This window comes from Anabrus simplex, chromosome 5, assembly GCF_040414725.1.
Source record: "Anabrus simplex isolate iqAnaSimp1 chromosome 5, ASM4041472v1, whole genome shotgun sequence".
In the NCBI taxonomy this organism is placed as follows: domain Eukaryota; kingdom Metazoa; phylum Arthropoda; class Insecta; order Orthoptera; family Tettigoniidae; genus Anabrus; species Anabrus simplex.
This window is the reverse complement of record NC_090269.1, coordinates 298,262,550-298,283,508: the sequence shown is the minus strand read 5'-3', so window position 1 is coordinate 298,283,508 and position 20,959 is coordinate 298,262,550. Positions and strand designations below refer to the sequence as shown.

Here is a 20,959-nt window from a genome sequence, read left to right as displayed (position 1 = left end):
TCATTCAATGTCTTTAAAACATAAATTTAGGATTTCACCTGTGTTTATTCAAAGACTTGGATACCTTGCCAGTGATAGACTATAAATTTATTCATGTGGATGGACTTGTGTTTTTCGTCCTTGTTCACTCAAAGACTTGTACATTCGCCAGTGTTGATTCAAGACTTATAAATTTTGCCAGTGATAGAGTGTAAATTTTTTTTAATGTGGATGGACTTGTGTTTTTCGTACATGTTCACTCAAAGACTTGTACATTCGCCAGTGTTGATTCAAAACTTTATAAATTTCGTCAGTGATGAACTTTAAATCTATTCAGATTTTCATGTGGATGGACTTATGTTTTTCGTCCGTGTTCATTCAAAGACTTTTACCTTCACCAGTGGTGAACTTTAAATTTAGTCATAGTTTCATGAGAAGGGACTTGTGTTTTTTTTTTTTTTGCCAGTATTTATTCAGAGACGAAGACTTTTGCTAGTGGTGAATTTTGAAAGTATTCATAATCCTCGTATACAGAGACATATCATTTTACGAGTGTTAAATTTTGAAAGTCTTGACGAATAATAACCAGTGACTTCACTAATAGGTTAATCACCCAAGATTTTTATGAACTCAGATTTATCAGTACTGCGAGTGACCTTGGAGACATCAAACCTCTCAGTCACATTGGACTGAGGTAGCAAATGATTATCTGCAACATCACAAGGATCATAGGGGTTCAACCTGGGCCTCGAAAGTTCGAGGCATCTCTACCTTCTACCAACCCAGACAGTCCAGCCGCTTCTGTACGGAGTCCCTGGAATCTTCTGGAACGTGTTCCAACCTGCTCGGCTTGGTGAACTGGAGAATCCGAGCCATATTATAGGACTATGTGGAAGACAACTTATATCTACCTGGAGGTGATGTGCAATTTCATGTCTTATATGAATAAACTCATGTTCAGTCAAAGTCAAAGTTTTCTTGTGGATAGGACCCTACCTCCTGTACCGAGCCCTAGCTACTAGTCACCCAGTTTTTGCCCTGAGAACTATATACTTGCTTACTTTAAAATATAATCTGAGAGTCGGGCTCTTTTACTGGTACAGTATACCTCTACTATAGGCCTAGTACACAAATATTTTACAATAATAGAATAGGCACGCTAATTTCTAATAGATATTACTCGTTAACTACAGTGCACTACAATAATTTTAAACTATGTTCAGACATATCCTATTTACAATACCGTATGTTACCACTAGGCACAAACAGAAATGAAAACTGCAATTTTGAAATTTGCAAGAACTACTCAAAGATTAACAACAAAGCTACATGCTTAGGCAGATTTTTATCTGTATTTTTTTATCTTACTATGCTCTCATAGATACACACGAAAAATACACACACAAAGATACACACAAATACAGCAGGCAAAATACAGTACTATCTAATTATAGGTATCGTATCTACACTACAATTATTAACTGAAATGTGGTTATATGATTTTTACAGCTGGTGGATTACTATTATTTTCCCTACTTCGCAGGACGGAGAATAAGAGTGTCCTTAAATGCTGAAAAATAAGAGGCTGTCAACAATAATTTCTGTCAAAACTACACCTGGGGCTTTAACTGCAATATTATTGGGATATAGGAATTTCATTATTAACTTTTACTTGCTGAATAAACGATGGTGCAAAGTATGCCAGGAATGCAGTAATCAGCTAATTTTTGTATTTGTTTACACAACTACCATGTGCATGTACTTTTTGATCTTGTCGTTATACAGCAACAATCATCAACAATCCAAAACTGTTGAGTACCGTAATTAACAAGTCAAGTACTGTGTAATCTCTAACTTCTTTTTAAATCGAAGTTTACAGGAACATCGTGTTATTTAAATGAATAAATTATTACCTTCATGATAGTTTGAACGGATATCTATACGAAATACCGGAAAAGCTGTGGAAGTTACAATTCCTTATGATAATCTGCCTTTGTAAGTAAGGACGCTGAAATTAGAGATGTGAACTGGTGTCGCATATATGAGCAACATCTGTGGATGGACAGAACAAACTGGAGGAGGCTCGTACACAACCGCACCCAGCTTGCTGGAGCGAAGAAATGATGATGATGATGAAGTAAGTATTATATCAACGAACCTACAGATATATATATTTTTTTAAATTAAACTTAATATTATTACCTAAAGTATTTCCTAAACCTAAATTCAAAACAAGGTACACCTAGCTAGGCTACTCAACCTAGAAAACATAATCTACTGAACACCAAGTGAACTACTTGTTATAAAATTCAAATAAATATCACTACTCCCAATTTCTACCAACAAGCACTAAAACACCAATACATAAATAGCACTAAATGGATATATATAAAAAAAACACACACGCACGCGCGCGCGCGCACACACACACACACACACAAAAAATTAAATAATTTCAAGAGATTTTAACTACTTTATCACTGCAATAAGGTAAGAGCAGTCTCAACAGCCGACCAATTACCCATTTTTCATCTTCTCTGAACCTGATTTATGACTAACCTTCCCAGATTCTGCAAAATGAAGAGAATATAGTGTTGTTAGTAAGCACACGTCATTCTTTTCCTTCCACCTGATTGCAGTAATATTGTTGGTGTAGTAAGCCACTGCTTCACATAGTTCTAAATGAACCTTACCAAAGTCTTGCGTCATGTTTCTCCTGTTAGTACACACTGTGTCACACATGTTCGTCCCTGCATTATACAGTCTGTAGAACAAATCGGGTGAACTGTACCAATCACCCATACAAAGGGAGTAGCCTTTATTCAGAAAACCACATGTCTGCATCATTTCCATCACTATTTTTGTACTAACAGGTGTATTATCAACTTTGTTCTTCCCTACATAAATTCTAAAGTCATATATACAGTATATGTATTGCTTGAGTCTGATAGTTTGTAAAATATGACATGAAACCTTGCTCTCTTGGACTTCTTGTACTATATAAAATGTAATCTTCTCCTGCACTTCATCACTGACTCATCTATACAGATAGCAATCATAGGAATATAGACTGATCAAAATGTTGCTGACGTCATATCAACTACTGGTCTTATTCTTCGTAATGGATCTGACATGTCCATAGTTTCATTATCCACAAAATATAGGTATTTATTTATGGCTAAAAATCTATTTCAGGGCATAATATTTCTGAAGTACAGTGTGTCAACACTTCTGTGCTTCAGTAACTCAGAAGTGTAGTTTCTGTACCAGACCCATGAAAATCCAAAGTGCAAAATATATACCGAGTTTAGCAGATGATATTTTCGTATACTTGTTGATTTGTTATAAGCTATAAATTTCATTTTTGTTCCGTATTGACGTGAAGTACTCCTTTGTTTACATGGGCCGCCTGCTTCCCCCAGCAAGTCAGTGCTTGTTCTACATCAAATATTAGAGGTGAGTCGCATAAATAATTGTTCTCCTTTTAAATTTATTTTCTGTATATTTACTCATTCCAAATTCTGGCTATCATTTCCAGACTTACTACTTTGCCTGAGGTCCTAAGTCAACTTAAAGACATCATACTGTGGTGTTATATATATTTTAATGTTATAATTATTCCTACAACATTGTTTTTGTCTGGTATGCATATGTTTTAGTTATCACAGGACTTGTTTAATTTTTATTCGGTTAAATAGTCAGTGGTCCTGAGGTCCGGCCCCGCGGTGTAGGGGGAAATGCGTCCGCCTGTTACCAGGTGGCCCTGAGTTCGATTCCCGGCCGGGTCAGGGGGTCTTAAAATTGTCAATGATTAATATCCATGGCCTGGGAACTGAGTGTTTGTGTCACTCTTGACATTCCTTTCCTCACATTCAGTTACACTTACACGCAGGTTTCTATCATATTGTGAAAGTAGTGGCAAAAGATCTGCAGAGGTCGACACCACGAACAAATATTAAAGTGAGAGGAAAAAAAAAAAGAGTGGTCCTGAGAGTCGGGATATCAGTTGCTATGGAATGGGAGTGGGTAATCTCGGACATATTCTGAGTCATGGCCCTCTTTGTACTCAGATGGCTAGGACTATACAATCCAACGATGGTCCCTACCCGTCAGAAGAGGGATCCTCACAGTATGTGCAAGTAGGGTAGCATCCTGCTTCATGAATTTACCGAGCTCAGAACATTTTAAGCAAGCCTTGGACCTATGGGAGTAACGGAGACCCACTCCTAGGAAGCAACCTGGCGAACAAAATGGAATTCGATGGGGAGCTATCAATATTAATGGGGCTTACGGAAGAAAGAAAGTAGAACTGGCTGAGTCAGCAAAGAGGATGCATCTGGATGTGCTAGGAATGTGACATTCGGGTAAGGGAAGATAACGAGGAAGAGATAGGAGATTATAAAGAGTAGGCCTACTTGACGGGTGTTAGAAAGGGAAGGGCAGAGTATGGGGTAGGGCTGTTTATCTGGAATACCACCGCACACAACATAGTTTCTGTTAGGCATGTAAATGAGGATGAAGTTGACAAGTTTTATAAAGCATTGAGTGATATCCTAGTCAGGGTCAACAGCAAGGTTAGAATAGTGCTAATGGGCGATTTCAATGTGAGAGTTGGAAATAGAACTCAAGGATAAGAAAGGGTGATTGGTAAATGTGGGGAAGATACGGAAGCTAATGGGAATGGGAAGCATTTGCTGGACTTCTGTGCTAGTATGGGTTTAGCAGTTACGAATGCATTCTTCAAGCATACGGCTATTCACTGCTACAGGGGGACCAGATCCATAATAGACTACATCTTAACCGACTTAGAATTCAGGAAGTCTGTTAGGAATATACGAGTTTTCCGTACCACTATTTCATCTGTAGTGAACTAAGTATCTCTATGCCTAGGATAGAGAAAGTGAAATCTATCTGCAAACGAATAAGGGTAGAAAATCTCCAGGATGAGGAAATTAGACAGAAGTACATGGTTATGATTAGTGAGAAGTTTCAAACAGTAGACAGTAAGCAGGTTCAGGACATAGAAAGAGAATGGGTGGCATACAGGGATGCTGTAATAGAAACAACAAGGGACTGCCTAGGAACAACTGTGTGTAAAGATGTAAAGATGGGAAATGGCAAACATCTTGGTGGAATGATGAAGTGAGAGCAGCTTGTAAACATAAAAAGAAGGCTTATCAGAAATGGCTCCAAACAAGGGCCGAGGCAGACAGGGATTTGTACGTAGATGAAAGAAACAGAGTGAAACAAATTGTTGTTGAATCCAAAAAGAAGTCATGGGAAGATTTTGGTAATAACCTGGAAAGGCTAGGTCAAGCAGCAGGGAAACCTTTCTGGAGAGTAGTAATGAATCTTAGGAAGGGAGGGAAAATGGAAATGAACAGTGTTTAGGGTAATTCAGGTGAACTCATAATAGATCCCAGGGAATCACTGGAGAGGTGGAGGGAATATTTTGAACATCTTCTCAATGTAAAAGGAAATCATCATGGTGGTGTTGCAAATAGCCAAGCTCATGGGGAGGAGGAAAATGATGTTGGTGAAATTATGCTTGAGGAAGTGGAAAGGATAGTAAATAAACTCCATTGTCATAAGGCAGCAGGTATAGATGAAATTAGACCTGAAATGGTGAAGTATAGTGGGAAGGCAGGGATGAAATGGCTTCATATAGTAGTAAAATTAGCGTGGAGTGTTGGTAAGGTACCTTCAGACTGGACAAAAGCAGTAATTGCACCTATCTATAAGCAAGGGAACAGGAAGGATTGCAACAACTATCGAGGTATCTCATTGTTTAGTATACCAGGAAAGTATTCACTGGCATCCTGGAAGGGAGGGTGCGATCAGTGGTTGAGAAGAAGTTGGATGAAAACCAGTGTGGTTTCAGACCACAGAGGGGCTGTCAAGATCAGATTTTAGGTATGCACCAGGTAATTGAAAAATGCTATGAGAGGAATAGACATTTGTGTTAATGTTTCGTAGATCTAGAGAAAGCATATGACAGAGTAGCGAGGGAAAAGATGTTTGCCATACTGGGGGACTATGGAATTAAAAGTAGATTATTAAAATCAATCAAAGGCATTTATGTTGATAATTGGGCTTCAGTGAGAATTGATGATAGAATGAGTTCTTGGTTTAGGATACTTACAGGGTCTAGACAAGGCTGTAATCTTTCACCTTTGCTGTTCGTAGTTTACATGGATCTTCTGCTGAAAGGTATAAAGTGGCAGGAAGAGATTCAGTTAGGTGGAAATGTAGTAAGCAGTTTGGCCTATGCCGACCACTGGGTCTTAATGGCAGATTGTTCCGAAAGCCTGCCGTCTAATATCTTGGAACTTGAAAATAGGTGCAATGGTTATGGTATGAAAATTAGCCATTCAAAGACTAAATTGATGATAGTAGGTAAGAAATTCAACAGAAATGAATGTCAGATTGGTGATACCAAGCTGGATCAGGTAGATAATTTCAAATATTTAGGTTGTGTGTTCTCCCAGAATGGTAATATGGTGAGATTGAATCAAGGTGTAGTGAAGCTAATGCAGTAAGCTCGCAGTTGCGATCAACAGTATTCCGTAAGAAGGAAGTCAGCTCCAGGATGAAACTATCTTTACATCAATCTGTTTTCAGACCAACTTTGCTTTACGGGAGTGAAAGCTGGGTGGACTCAGGATATCTTATTCGTAAGTTAGAAGTAACAGACATGAAAGTAGCGAGAATGATTGCTGGTACAAACAGGTGGGCACAATGGCAGGAGGGTACTCGGAATGACAAGATAAAGGCTAAGTTATGAATGAACTCGGTAGATGAAGCTGTACACATAAACCAGCTTTGGTGGTGGGGTCATGTGAGGCGAATGGAGGAGGATAGGTTACCTAGGAGACTAAAGGACTCTGTTACGGAGGGTAAGACAAGTAGAGGGAGACCAAGATGATGATGGTTAGACTCAGTTTCTAACAATTTAAAGATAAGAGGTATAAAACTAAATGAGGCCACAGCACTAGTTGCAAACAGAAGATTGTGGCAACATTTAATAAATTCATAGAGGCTTGCAGACTGAACGCTAAAAGGCATAACGGTCTATAATGATCATATATGTATGTATGTATGTATGTATGTATGTATGTATGTATGTATGTATGTATGAAGATGGCCACTAAGTGGCTGAAACTATTCTTATACTTGTTGATTTGATCTACTATATAATCAATGAAATGCTCATTTATGTACAAAGCAAATATTGTCGCCCTGCTAACACCATTAATGGTTATGAATTTCATGTTTTTGGTCCGTATTGAACTGAGAATAATATATAAGTAATAATAATAACAACGTAAACGTTTCCACTTTTTCAATACTAAAATATATTCACAAAATTATAAATTACACGGTACTAGTTTCGACCCATCTAGGGGTCATCATCAGCCGTATTGGAGCAAAGATCACTTTTGGCGAAATTTATGTCAGCTTTTTCTGTTATACAAATGAAAAGAATTCTCACCTACAAATTGAAAGTAAAATGTATTTTGCTAAGTATAGGCAAGTTTCAATTTATGTTACCATAAATATATATGAGAGAGAACATGACAGATTTCGATGAGAATGAATAAAATGCTTGCTAGCTTGGTTCCCATTGGCTGGTAGGTGACAGAGCAGCCATTGCATGCTGCCATACAACAGGGTCATTTTGTAGTTACAATGTTGCTAATTGTTAAAATAAGTACAGTCTGTGCTACAAATTTTGTATGTTCTTCGTCGCAAGCCTTTACTCATGTGTACAGTTCGGAAGTTTATGACCTAAAGAAGTACAAAATATGCAAGCAGACATGCACTAAAAACTAGCTAAATATAATCTAAAAAGGGTAAGATATAACTTAAGAATTAATTATTATCATTATACGTATCAGAAAGTGATAAGCGATAATACAGCAGAGACGTTTAACCATGCAAACTGACAGCTACAGTAGGTAAATTACACTTTATACAGGTTTTCAGCATCCAGCCCTGAGGCGCAGTTCTCATTCTGTTTTCTTAAAAAAAATATCCAAGACCTGTCGACGTACATTCAGCATCCAGCCCTGAGGAGCAGTTCTCATTCTGTTTTCTTAAAAAAAATATCCAAGACCTGTCGACGTACATTCACAAAGCATCTCTTTCTCGGAATCATGTCTTCTAAACCTGTTGCCTATCTCTTTCGGGAAAAGAAAGAATAATATATATCTAATACTAAGCCCTGTGTTTGAAAATCGACGCAGATAACATGTACCTTGTTAAAAATGACACCTCAATTGAAATGAAAATGCTCAAAACATAACCATGACCTTTCATCACTAAAAGAGAGCAAAATATGACCGAAACAATAAAAATGGCTGAAATATGTGACATAAAATTGTTTTAAATGGGGACAAAAACCCATCGTTCAGAGTTATTTTTCAGATTTAGGGTAAAATGAACCCAGGAATGAAATATGACTTTTCCTTAACATCCGAACCTTACTCATGTGCTAGACCTTCATTTGTCTTGTTTTGATTCTGTTGGTTGGTGCTGTTATTTTAATTCTTGCTGTTTAGTAGTATTTATTCTTTACAAGTAGAGTAGAAGTCTGTTAAAGCGAGAATTCACAATGGCAAAAAATGTACTCGCTATTACAGATTGTTGTTTTATCAGATTTTTCGTAAAAGTCGGGAAAAAACCCATACACATTAAAATTGGTATTAAACTGCAATCACTTTATTCAAAACATGCGTTTTCGCGGATGATATCCACAGTACGGCTTGGTCGTTTGTTAGTTTTCGAAATCCGATACTACGTCAAAGTGTATGTTTGCCTCTGTGGCAAATGTTCCAGTTTTCTTCTTCAAACAGCGTCACCTAACCTAACCATGTATGCATAAATTAAAAAATGTATTTCAAGCAAATGTAGAAAAACTACAACTTCCTCGCTACAAACTTGCATAGGAACAGCCTTTCCGAAATTTAACTAGACACGAAAAAATATAAACCACAGTAGAAGTCCGTTATAGCGAGAATTCATAACAGCGGAAAATTTACTCGCTATAACGGATTGCCGTTATATCCAAACTTTGTATAAAAGTCGGAAAACCCTTCATGCCCTTTAAAATCGCTATGAAACGGCAATCAGGTTGTTCAAAACTTGCGTTTCCGCAGATGATATCCATACTACGGCTTACTTGTTATTTTTCGTAATCCGATACTTCATGAAAGTGTATGTTTAATTTCATTCTGAAAAAATATAGTTCCGTATTTCTCCGAATCCAAGATGAACCCCACTTTTTCCTTCAAAAAATTTAAATCAGGCTCAAAAAGAAGTTAGTAAAATCATACAGCCTACGCATTTTTAGACTATGTTTAGACGCCGAACATTGACTTTCGTCACGCCGTATTTCATTTTTGTTTTTTTTGCGGCTGCACAATTATTCTTTATTTCCGCGGGTTAAAGGACCATTAACTTGGTAACATTGGCATCATAATACCGAAGAGAACTCGTTGAAAATGTCCCCGGCAATACCTATTCCATGCGTCTCTACAATACAACTATCCATCAGGAAATTATTCTTGCTGTCTATAAAACTGTTACTTTTACGCAGCGTCAGATATAACCGGCTACCGCTACACGCACGTCTCGCTTGTCGGGTGCGGCCAAATTCAACGGCTAGCGATGTATAGGCCTAATCACGAACGTTGAAAGTCAACGAACGAGTTTATTGCGCCACGGTAGAGCCAACCGCCCTTGTGTTTTTCGTGCACATACCTCACAATTTCATCATCGACTTCTTTAAAACGTCCTTGTTGCGGACCAATGAGTGCATTTTTTGTACAGTACGCTTTTTTTATTTTTTTTTTATTTTTATATATAGCTGCCGGTGTTTTTCTTTACGCTAACGCCAAATATTGGCTTTAGTTAGGTCTATGCCGTATTTTCTTGCGGCTGCACAATTATTCTACATTTCCGAGTGTTTAACAAACATGAACTTAAAATTGGCATCATAATATCGACTAGAACCCGTTGAAAATTTGCCGGCAATACCTTTTCCACGTATCTTTACAATACGACTATCCATCACGAAAATATTCCTGCTGTCTATAAACCTTAATTTTACTAAGCGTCAAGTACAATAGACGCGTTATGACTCTGCCACTGAGTAGCCATGGCTTTTCTAAGAATTCGAAGGGTCGCATATTTTGATGCCATTCTGCAGATTTGAGAAACACACAGGCACTGTACACTGTACAACCGGTAGCGATGTGTAGTAAAGAGGCGGTCGTTTATTGTCAATGAGTTCTGTGCGCGTGTGAAAAGAAGCAGCGTGGTTACCGCGGTAGTTGCCAGTGGTATCCATTAACTTACTGTTAGGACGCGAATGCAACAACCCTTGAGTTTTCGCATGAGATTCTGAGAAAAAAGAAAAGAAGTCTTGGATTCGGAGAAATACGGTATCACTCCAGAGATTTCTATGGCAAACACCTCAGCTTTTTTCTTCAAACAGCGTCACCTAACCTAACCGTACCGGTATATGTAGCCTATCATGAAAACATATTTAAAACGCACGTAGAGAAATAACCTCCTCGCGAAAAATTTACATGTAAATAGCCGTAACTAGACGCGAGAAGATATGAAATATCCTCTGAAATCAGTGATGTACTCTGCCATATCTTGAGGTGTATGACATTCTCATGTAATTTCCGTATACACTGAATGACAGAGCAAATGCAACACCAAGAAGGAGTGGTCAGAACTTTATGCCAATTGCAGGGTAGACTGACGTCACTGAGGTATGCTCATGATGTGAAATGCGCCGCTGTGTTGCGCACGTAGCGAACGATAAATGGGACACGGCGTTGGCGAATGGCCCACTTCGTGCCGTGATTTCTCAGCCGACAGTCATTGTAGAACGTGTTGTCGTGTGCCACAGGACACGTGTATAGCTAAGAATGCCAGGCCGCCGTCAACGGAGGCATTTCCAGCAGACAGAGGACTTTACGAGGGGTATGGTGATCGGGCTGAGAAGGGCAGGTTGGTCGCTTCGTCAAATCGCAGCCGATACCCATAGGGATGTGTCCACGGTGCAACGCCTGTGGCGAAGATGGTTGGCGCAGGGACATGTGGCACGTGCGAGGGGTCCAGGCGCAGCCCGAGTGACGTCAGCACGCGAGGATCGGCGCATCCGCCGCCAAGCGGTGGCAGCCCCGCACGCCACGTCAACCGCCATTCTTCAGCATGTGCAAGACACCCTGGCTGTTCCAATATCGACCAGAACAATTTCCCGTCGATTGGTTGAAGGAGGCCTGCACTCCCGGCGTCCGCTCAGAAGACTACCATTGACTCCACAGCATAGACGTGCACGCCTGGCATGGTGCCGGGCTAGAGCGACTTGGATGAGGGAATGGCGGAACGTCGTGTTCTCCGATGAGTCACGCTTCTGTTCTGTCAGTGATAGTCACCGCAGACGAGTGTGGCGTCGGCGTGGAGAAAGGTCAAATCCGGCAGTAACTGTGGAGCGCCCTACCGCTAGACAACGCGGCATCATGGTTTGGGGCGCTATTGCGTATGATTCCACGTCACCTAAGGCACGTTAAATGCCCACCGCTACGTGCAGCATGTGCTGCGGCCGGTGGCACTCCCGTACCTTCAGGGGCTGCCCAATGCTCTGTTTCAGCAGGATAATGCCCGCCCACACACTGCTCGCATCTCCCAACAGGCTCTACGAGGTGTACAGATGCTTCCGTGGCCAGCGTACTCTCCGGATCTCTCACCAATCGAACACGTGTGGGATCTCATTGGACGCCGTTTGCAAACTCTGCCCCAGCCTCGTACGGACGACCAACTGTGGCAAATGGTTGACAGAGAATGGAGAACCATCCCTCAGGACACCATCCGCACTCTTATTGACTCTGTACCTCGACGTGTTTCTGCGTGCATCGCCGCTCGCGGTGGTCCTACATCCTACTGAGTCGATGCCGTGCGCATTGTGTAACCTGCATATCGGTTTGAAATAAACATCAATTATTCGTCCGTGCCGTCTCTGTTTTTTCCCCAACTTTCATCCCTTTCGAACCACTCCTTCTTGGTGTTGCATTTGCTCTGTCAGTCAGTGTATAACACTAAAATTAAGATATCGTTTATTCAGTCTTTATTTTTACGAGTTAACAACTGCTTTCGGCCAAGTTATTTACGCATTTATTACGAAAACGTGTTATAGGCCTACTCATTCATTTCGAATTTTCTTCAGAGAACAGCAGTCGATGGGTATTATTAATCAACTCCAACATCGCCTTTGAATGACAACGAGAGAGCTCGCAAATGCACAAAGTGAGAAAACTATACCGTACCGAAGATGATCGATCGCATTTTGTTGCAAACGTTTCAGTTTTCTTATTCAAACAGCGTCACGTATCCTAACTTACCGTACTATACGTATGATGAAAACACTTCAAGCGCCGGTAGAGAAATTATACCTTTCTCGCTATAAATTTTCATAATAGCCTTTCCGTAATTTAACCAGACGCGACAAAATACGAACTAACCTATGAAATCAATTAAGCACTCTGCCATATCTCGAGGTGTATCCCATTCTTACTTAATTGCAGTATTTAACCTCAAAATTAAGCGGTCGTTTAGTCAGCCTTAATTTTTAACGAGTTAACAACCGTTATCAGACACGTTATTTACGCATTTATAACGAAAATATGTTCTCTTTCAATTCGAATTTTCTTTACGGAATAGCTGTCGACGGATATTACTAATCGACTCCGACAACGCCTTCGAATGTCGACGAGAGAAATCGCTAGTACACATAGTGATAAAACGATGCGAAGGAAAACGATCGAATGCAATATCATCGCTGGGGTGCATAAATATCGGAACCGGAAAAAATCGCGCGCGCTTAATCGCTCGTAATAACGGATGCGCCAGTGATAGGGTTCTTGCTGTACGATACACAGTTTAATATAGGAATTTTGAAGGGACAGGAAAAAGTCGTCGGTATAACGGAGTTCTCGTTATATGCCGTACTCGCTATAGCGGACTTCTACTGTGTCTTCTGAATCAGTGATGTACTCTGCCGTATCTTGAGGTGTATCCCTTTCTCCTAGAAATAGAAATTCTTATAGAATTAGAAATAAGGGCTGAAGTAAATGATTGCTCAATTCTTAATGTTATGTACTGGTACTGAAAAGTTAAGTAAGTGTACATAGTGAGAAAACGATATGGTACTGAAGATGACCGCATTTTCTAGCAAATGTTTCAGTTTTCTTATTCAAACATTATCACCTAACCTAACTGTACTATATGTATCATGAAAACATATTCCAAGCACCAGCAGAGAAATTATAACAAGCTCGGTATAAATTTACATAGGAATAGCCTCTCCAAAATTTAACCAAACGTGAGAAAATATAAACTAACCTCTGAAATCAGTGATGCGCTCTTCCATATCTCAAGATGTATCGCATTCTTACTTAATTTTAGTGTAGAGTATTAAAATTAAGCGATCGTTTACTTAGCCTTTAATTCTAACGAGTTAATAACTGCTATCGACCACGTTATTTACGTATTTGTTACGAAAACATGTTCTCTTCTTTCACTTCTAATTTTCTTTACGGAACAGCAGTTGACGGGTATTACTAATTGACTCCGATTGACTCAAACATCGCCTTTGAATGTCGATGAGAGAGCTCGCATTTTGTGGGAAACACTTCAGTTTCGTTATTCAAACAGTGTCACCTAACCTAACGTAACCCCGGATGTACCACGAAAACATATATCAAGCACCAGTAGAGAAATGATAAGCTTCTCGCTATAAATTTACATAATAATAGCCTTTCCGAAATTTAACCAGACGCGAGAAAATATAAAACTAGCCACTGACATCAATGATGCCCTCTGCCATATCTTGATGTGTATCCCATTCTTATTTAATAGCAATATTTAGCATTAAAATTAAGCGACTGTAAACTTCAGTTTTTATTTTTAAGAGTTGACAACTGCTACCGGACACGTTATTTATGTATTTATTACAAAAACATGTTCTCCTCGTTTATTTCCCTTTCTCTTTATGGAACAGCAGTGGACGTGTATTAATAATTGACTCCAGCATCGCTTTCGAATGTCGACGAGAGACCACGCTAGTGGATATAGTGAGAAAACGATACCGAAGATAACAGATCGCATGCAATATAATCGCTAGGTGCATAAATGTTGGTAATGGAAAAATCGTGCATACTTAATCGCTTGTAATAATGGATGCATAAGTGATAGCGCACTCGCTGTAACTGAAGGATAATACACAGTTTAATATAGGAATGTTGAAGGGACAGGCAAAACCTGTCATTATAACGGGTTTCTCTTTATTTGCCATACTCGTTATAGCGGACTTCTACTGTAATTTGTAGTGTCATAATTAGGTAAACTAGGTAGGTGAAATTTCTAAGAGTTATCGAGGGCAAGACCAGAAAGGATAGAATTAGAAGTGAAGAGAAACAAAAGACAGGAATCTTGAAATTTCAAGACGGGATAGAAACAACAAAGCTAAAGTGGTATGGGCATATGAGAATGGGAGAAGAGAGAGTGCAAAAAAAATCTTTTTCAGAGAAGTTAACAGGAAAAAGACCACGAGGAAGACCCCGAAAGAGGTGGACAGATTCAGTGTGGGAGTGCACAGAGAAGAGGAAAGGAAAACCAGAAGATGTACTTAAAACAGGAGAAGAGTGGTGGAGAGACATGCAGCGATGGAGGTCCTAGATTCACAACCCAACCTGGGAAGCTGCGAACAAGAAATGAAGATGATGATGATGATAACTAGGTAACAACAGCAGCTTGTAGAGGAAGTACAGAATTTACCCTCTGCCATGGTGCGCAAATAAAATACTTTTTTATTTAAAGAGTTTATGGATCAGTATTATATGAAAGATTAGAAATGTTTATTATTCTTTGCTGCAGAGTTCAGACATTCCTGCTGTCTTGATTGGTGAGAACATTATCATTAGTCTCATTTTAATTGTCAGTTGGTGCTGCTAATTTTATTCTTTCTGTTAAGTAGTACTGGTTACAGTCTTTGTTATTCTTTACAAGTAATTTGTAGTGTTATAATTGGTTAATGATAGTTGTTCACAGACGAAGTATGCATTATTCCTTTCTGTAGAGTTCAGATATCCCTCCTACCTGAGTGGTGAGGAAAAAAACACACACACAGAGGAGAGAGAGAGAGTGTGTGTATGAGATAAAGTTTTTGAACCACATGTGATCATTGCCTCCAACCAATGTGATAAGGATCTCATTTCCCTAAATCATGGATGTACAGTATGTCTGGGCTGATGACCTACAGTAGATGTTAGGCCCCTTTAAGCAACAAACAAGCATACAGTATGTCATATATTCATTGGTGTATTTATTGAATATGCTAGTGAAATCAACTCATTATCCCCATTGATGTTTAATTGTGTGCTGGAAAAAAGTATGTGTGAATGGAGTAAGGTATGTCCTCCGACTGTTAAGATTGGAAGAAACATTCCTAAATTGTCTTGCATTCGTTGATGATATGGTGCTATTAGCAAATAGTATAGAAGAGGCAAAATTTAAAGTAGAGGAACTAGGAAGATCAGCAGCGAAGGTTGGGTTGAAAATATCTTTTGAGAAAATGGAAATGATGCCAACCTTTAAAGTTGAGACTCCACATGTTATATTAAATAATACTCAGAAAATAAAAGTTGTAAATAAATTTAAATGATATGGTGCTATTAGCAAATAGTATAGAAGAGGCAAAATTTAAAGTAGAGGAACTAGGAAGATCAGCAGCGAAGGTTGGGTTGAAAATATCTTTTGAGAAAATGGAAATGATGCCAACCTTTAAAGTTGAGACTCCACATGTTATATTAAATAATACTCAGAAAATAAAAGTTGTAAATAAATTTAAATATCTTGGTGAAATTGTCACTTGGAATGCTAATGAAAAAGCATCCACTGATAATAGAACTCTAAAATTAAGAAGAGCACAACAAATTACATGGCCAAGTTACAAAAAAGTCTCTTTGAAATAACACTTAATTTCGATATTATAATTCCGTCATCAAACCAGAAGCAACGTATGCAAGTGAAAGATTATTCAAACTTAATACCAAGCAACAACAAACAAACTGCAGAATGTGGATAGAAGAATTCTCCGGACAATTATTAATAAAAAACATCAGGCTGATAGTCAGTGGAGACCAATTCAGTAATTTACAAGGAAAATGATGAAAAAATGGAGGATTGAATATTTGGGACACAGATACCATTTGCCAAATTTTAGACTCCTAAAACAACTTTTTGATTTCTTTTGGAATAGTAAAACAAAGAACACTTGGTTTAAAGAAATACAAATGGATTTGGATGAATTGAAAATTACTACAGAGCAAACTGAAAACAGAGAAGAGAAGAAGATTCTTAACAACAATTATACAAAACTATCGCTTAAAACATCAAAACATAAGTACCATATTATATCAGCAGCGGGCTACAAGATCATCTAGAATGAAGAAGAAATTATCAAGTTTTAAGAAATGAACTTACTTTTTGAAAATGTTATTGTATAAGGTTGATTTTGGTGCTAAAATATGGGCGTAAACAGTGTAAATGAAATAAATAAATAAAATTGTATGTTTAGTCAGCACCATGCAATGGTTGTGCCATAAAGAAAACAGGAAGCAAATTAAAATATGTTTGAATGGCACAGCAGCAGATGAAAGAAGTGGCGCTTAAATCTACAGATTTGACTTAGTAATGTAGCTCAAATGTTTTACACTCTTACCATATCTGTTCTTTTTTTAAAAATATCTGTCTATAACAGCAATACTCTGAAAGATAGTCCTTTTGGTAACAAATAATATACACACAGTATGCTCCAAAATATACAGTACTGGAAATTATGTTAGTCTCATTGTCATTACCTTACTTAACGAAATGATAGTGTAAATGTTCAAAATGTGCTCCATTGCATTGTAGGCAGTGTTCATAACGATCACACAGATTTTCCAACATATTCTGGAAAATAGGTTGCTGCAGAGTCCCAAAGAACGAGACGATCTTCTGACGTAATGCAGGCACAGTTTTGGGTGGATCTGGACAATAGAAAATTTGCTCCTTTGACATTCCCCACACGTAAGCATCAGGCGGTGTGAGATCGGAGGAATGTGATGGGTAGGGGAACTCAGCCCCGCGGGAAATTACTCGTCCTGGAAAGGTTTCTTGCAGCATAGCCATAGTCTGTCGAGCGGTGTGGCAGGTCGCCCCATCTTGTAGAACCACTGTCTATTCATCTGCATGTACCTGGCACGACAAAACCTTCTTAGATCCTGAATAAATGGCCTCATCACCCTGTTAATATAGCGTTCCTGGTTAACAGTAAGAGGTGCACCATCATCATTCTCTATGAAATACGGACCTACCACACTGTTTCCTGACACTGCACACCAAATCGTCACACGCACACTATGTAGCGGTTTCTGGACTATAGTGTCTGGCCTCTCGAAACCAAGAAAGTGAGTTGTTTGGCAAATGATAAAACCGTTCAAGTGAATGTGACTTTCGACGGAGAACGACACGTTGAACAAAAAATCTGGATCCTCGTACACCATGGCCAAAAATCGTGCACAATATTCCACTCTGACATGCCTATCGTGCTCCGTCAATCGTTGGCCAACCTGTATTCGGTACGGAAATCCACCTATGTCTTTAAACAATCGTCGAAGTGACGTCGGGCTGATGTTTAATTTCAGGGCTGTTCGCCGAAGACTTCGCTTTGGAGACTGCAATACCTGCTTGAGGACACGTCCATGGTTTTCATTTGTGGACACAGTTACTGGCCTACCAGACCTTACCTTGCGTTGACACAATACACTACCCGTACGACGAAATTTTTTAATAGGTAGCATAACTGTGTTGCTAGGTGCTGGCTTATTGAAGTGTTCACGATACTGTTCTGCCACCAACTTTAAACTCGGCCCACCTTGATAACCATTTCCATACGAGCTAAAATAATACTTCACTATAAACACTTTTTTCCTCCGTCATGAGACCCATTGTCCCTTCCAATCACAGAGCACAACGTTCTTTACACAATTAACAATTCATCATGGTGATGTAAAAACACGCAAATGCTCAGGCGTGTGCATGCACACTGTATTAGTACTGTATATTTTTGCGCATACATTATAATGAAGGAAAAGTAAGAAGCATTTGTGATGGAATTGATGACCTAGATGTTACAAATTTTTAAAATTTTTCACCAATTGACGATATTTTTTACTTCTATATTATTATTTTCAATGAAAATTTTGACAAAAGTGATTAATTTGAAGTGTCTTGTGTACACTATGCAATTCAATGAATTCAGTTACTTTTCTGAAAAATAACACAGAAAATTAGCTTTATACATGACATCACTCTTAGTGTAATATTTTCCACAGGTATACGTATGTTTTATTTATTGATTAGGAAGCATCTCTAAATGTAATACAAAAGTAATGTACCACTGAGCTGCACTGATAAATGATGGTTAATGTGAATTTGGAATAGGATAACCAAATACCTGTGGTGATGTTGTTAAAGAGTCCAGTAAAATGCCCTCATAATGGTCTACCACTGGGCAACCTTAGAGCGTTTGCCGCCAGATGCTGAGCACTGACAATTTGAACAATTAAACTTGATGTTTATAGCATAATATATACATATTAACCATGTACAGTACATAATCTTTCCTCCAGGTCCATTACTACACTTATTGGCATGCACTAAGTTAGAATCAAGTTGAGGTACATACTTCCTTGAGGTAAAATTATGGAAATTATGGGTTCCTTCAAATATCTTGAGTGTGGAATTGACTGAAGCTAGAACTTCTGAACTCATACAATAGTCCTCTTTCAATTCCATATCAGCTGGTGTGAATGCAAACGTTGGTAGAGTATATGAATAAGTACGTGCATCACATGAACTTTTACTGTTGAAGCCTTTTGTTGTTCGTTTTATGGAAAGAACTCGGATCTGTTCTTGAAGATGTTCATTAATTTTCTCCACGCTAACTTCTTCAGCTGAAAAATTACACAAAGCATAAATACAAGCACAAGTGAAACTAATAAGAGTAATATAGACAGTATAATAACTACAGATGTTACTTCTAAGTATGAAATGAAATGGTGTATGGCTTTTAGTGCTGGGAGTGTCTGAGGACATGTGCAGCTCGCCATGTGCTGGTCTTTTGATTTGACCCCCGTGGGCGACCTGCGCGCGTCGCGATGAGGAAGAAATGATGATGATGACAACATGTACACCCAGTCCGCGTGCCAGCGACATTAACCAAGGATGGTTAAAATTCCTGACCCTGCCGTGAATCGAACCCGGGACTCCTGTGACCAAAGTCCACCACGCTAACCATTTAGCCATGGAGTCGGACACTTCTAAGTATCACTGCTACTCAGTAATAGCATGCGAGTTAAAGATGACTAAAGTAATAGGAATTCAGGTTTAATATTCCTCATTTTAATGCACAGTATTTCAATAATAGATAATTTAAACACACTGAAATTGGTATGCAGGCCGTCTAAATGGAACCACATGATACTGAGGCCATGTGATTGTTATTACAACTGCAGCTGAGGCTTAAAAAATGACACCTTGTCCCTTTACACAGACAATAAAACTTCCTTCAGCTTATCACAATTATTTCTGGGGTTAGTGAAGCAACCTAAGTTCATTTTTTCTTTTTTCAGGAGTTGCTTTACGTCACCACACAGACACTGACATCTTCAGGGCTGCCGATAATGGGGTTCAAACCCACTATCTCCCAAATACTGGATACTAGCCGCACTTAAGCGACTGCAGTTATCAAGCTAAGTCATTTTGGTTTTGGTCAGGGGTTTAATGTTGGTTGCCCTGCCAGACACCATGTGATGAAAATCTCAACCCCAGATCGACCGGGATTCAAACCTCAGCCTTTTGAGTGGGAAGACAGCAGCTAAGCCACTGAACTAATCCGAACCATTCACTTTCCATACGCAATTCCTATATAAAACCTTAACAATACTGTAATTTGTACTAGTATTCATCACTTGGCTAAGAAGCCATAAATTTTCAGTGCTGAATCAGTTAACACAACATAACATGCCTGTGTTATAGTGGGTGCTTTTTTTTTTTTTTTTACAGGTATGTTATAACATAATTAGCGTTTTGACAGACTGAAAAAGCATAGAAGTTGTAGTATTGTAGTACCGATCACAGCACAATTTTGACAATTTTTATCTTCAAACATCAAAACATCTGTGTCACTACTTACATATTTTGTCCATACCATCAAAAATCTTGCAGAGGAGAAACCCACAAAGACAGAATGTCAAATAGGAAACAGAAAACTGGAACATATGGATCATTTCATGTACATGTTGCTTCCGTCATCAGTCCATAGACTGTTTTGATGCAGCTCTCCATGCCACCCTATGCTGTGCTAGCCTTTCTTCATCATCATTTCATTTCCCCTTGTCCACCTCCTGCCGGGTCAGGGTGTTGATGGCACTTTCTCACTGTTGCCTCTCCTTTCACCACTCCTCTTCAGTAATTGTATTCCAGTCCAGTCTTCTTTTTCTTATACTGTTCTTGACAGAGTGCATCCATCTTGCTCTAGAACTCCCTCTTTCCTTCTATCTTAGCCTCCAACACTGGTTTTGTTATCCTTCCCTCCTGCATCCTCATAACATGTCCAAACCATCTAAATTTATTCTCCTCCATCCTATCACTCAGTTCTTCTACCCCTAACTCTTTTCTGAACTCAACATTCTTACTCTGTCTCTCCTTGTCTTCCCTACCATATTCCTCAGGAATTTCATCTCATTGGCCTGAATTTTACTATCATTTCTTGCTGTCAAAGAATACGCTCTGACGTATATGTTAATACAGAGGTACAGTACATCTTGTACATTATCTCCTTACATTTCATCTCTGTTCC

At 38.9% G+C, this 20,959-nt stretch overlaps 1 protein-coding gene across 1 annotated transcript in view; it reads right to left on the bottom strand.

The window, feature by feature from the left end:
- The window catches only part of Pus1 (Pseudouridine synthase 1), a 137,242-nt gene that overhangs the window by 35,988 nt on the left and 80,295 nt on the right, over positions 1 to 20,959 (bottom strand). Inside the window, exon 4 of the mRNA XM_067147454.2 lies at positions 18,785 to 19,052. Coding sequence (XP_067003555.1) covers positions 18,785 to 19,052 — 268 coding nt within the window. The remainder of the gene's footprint in view (positions 1 to 18,784; positions 19,053 to 20,959) is intronic.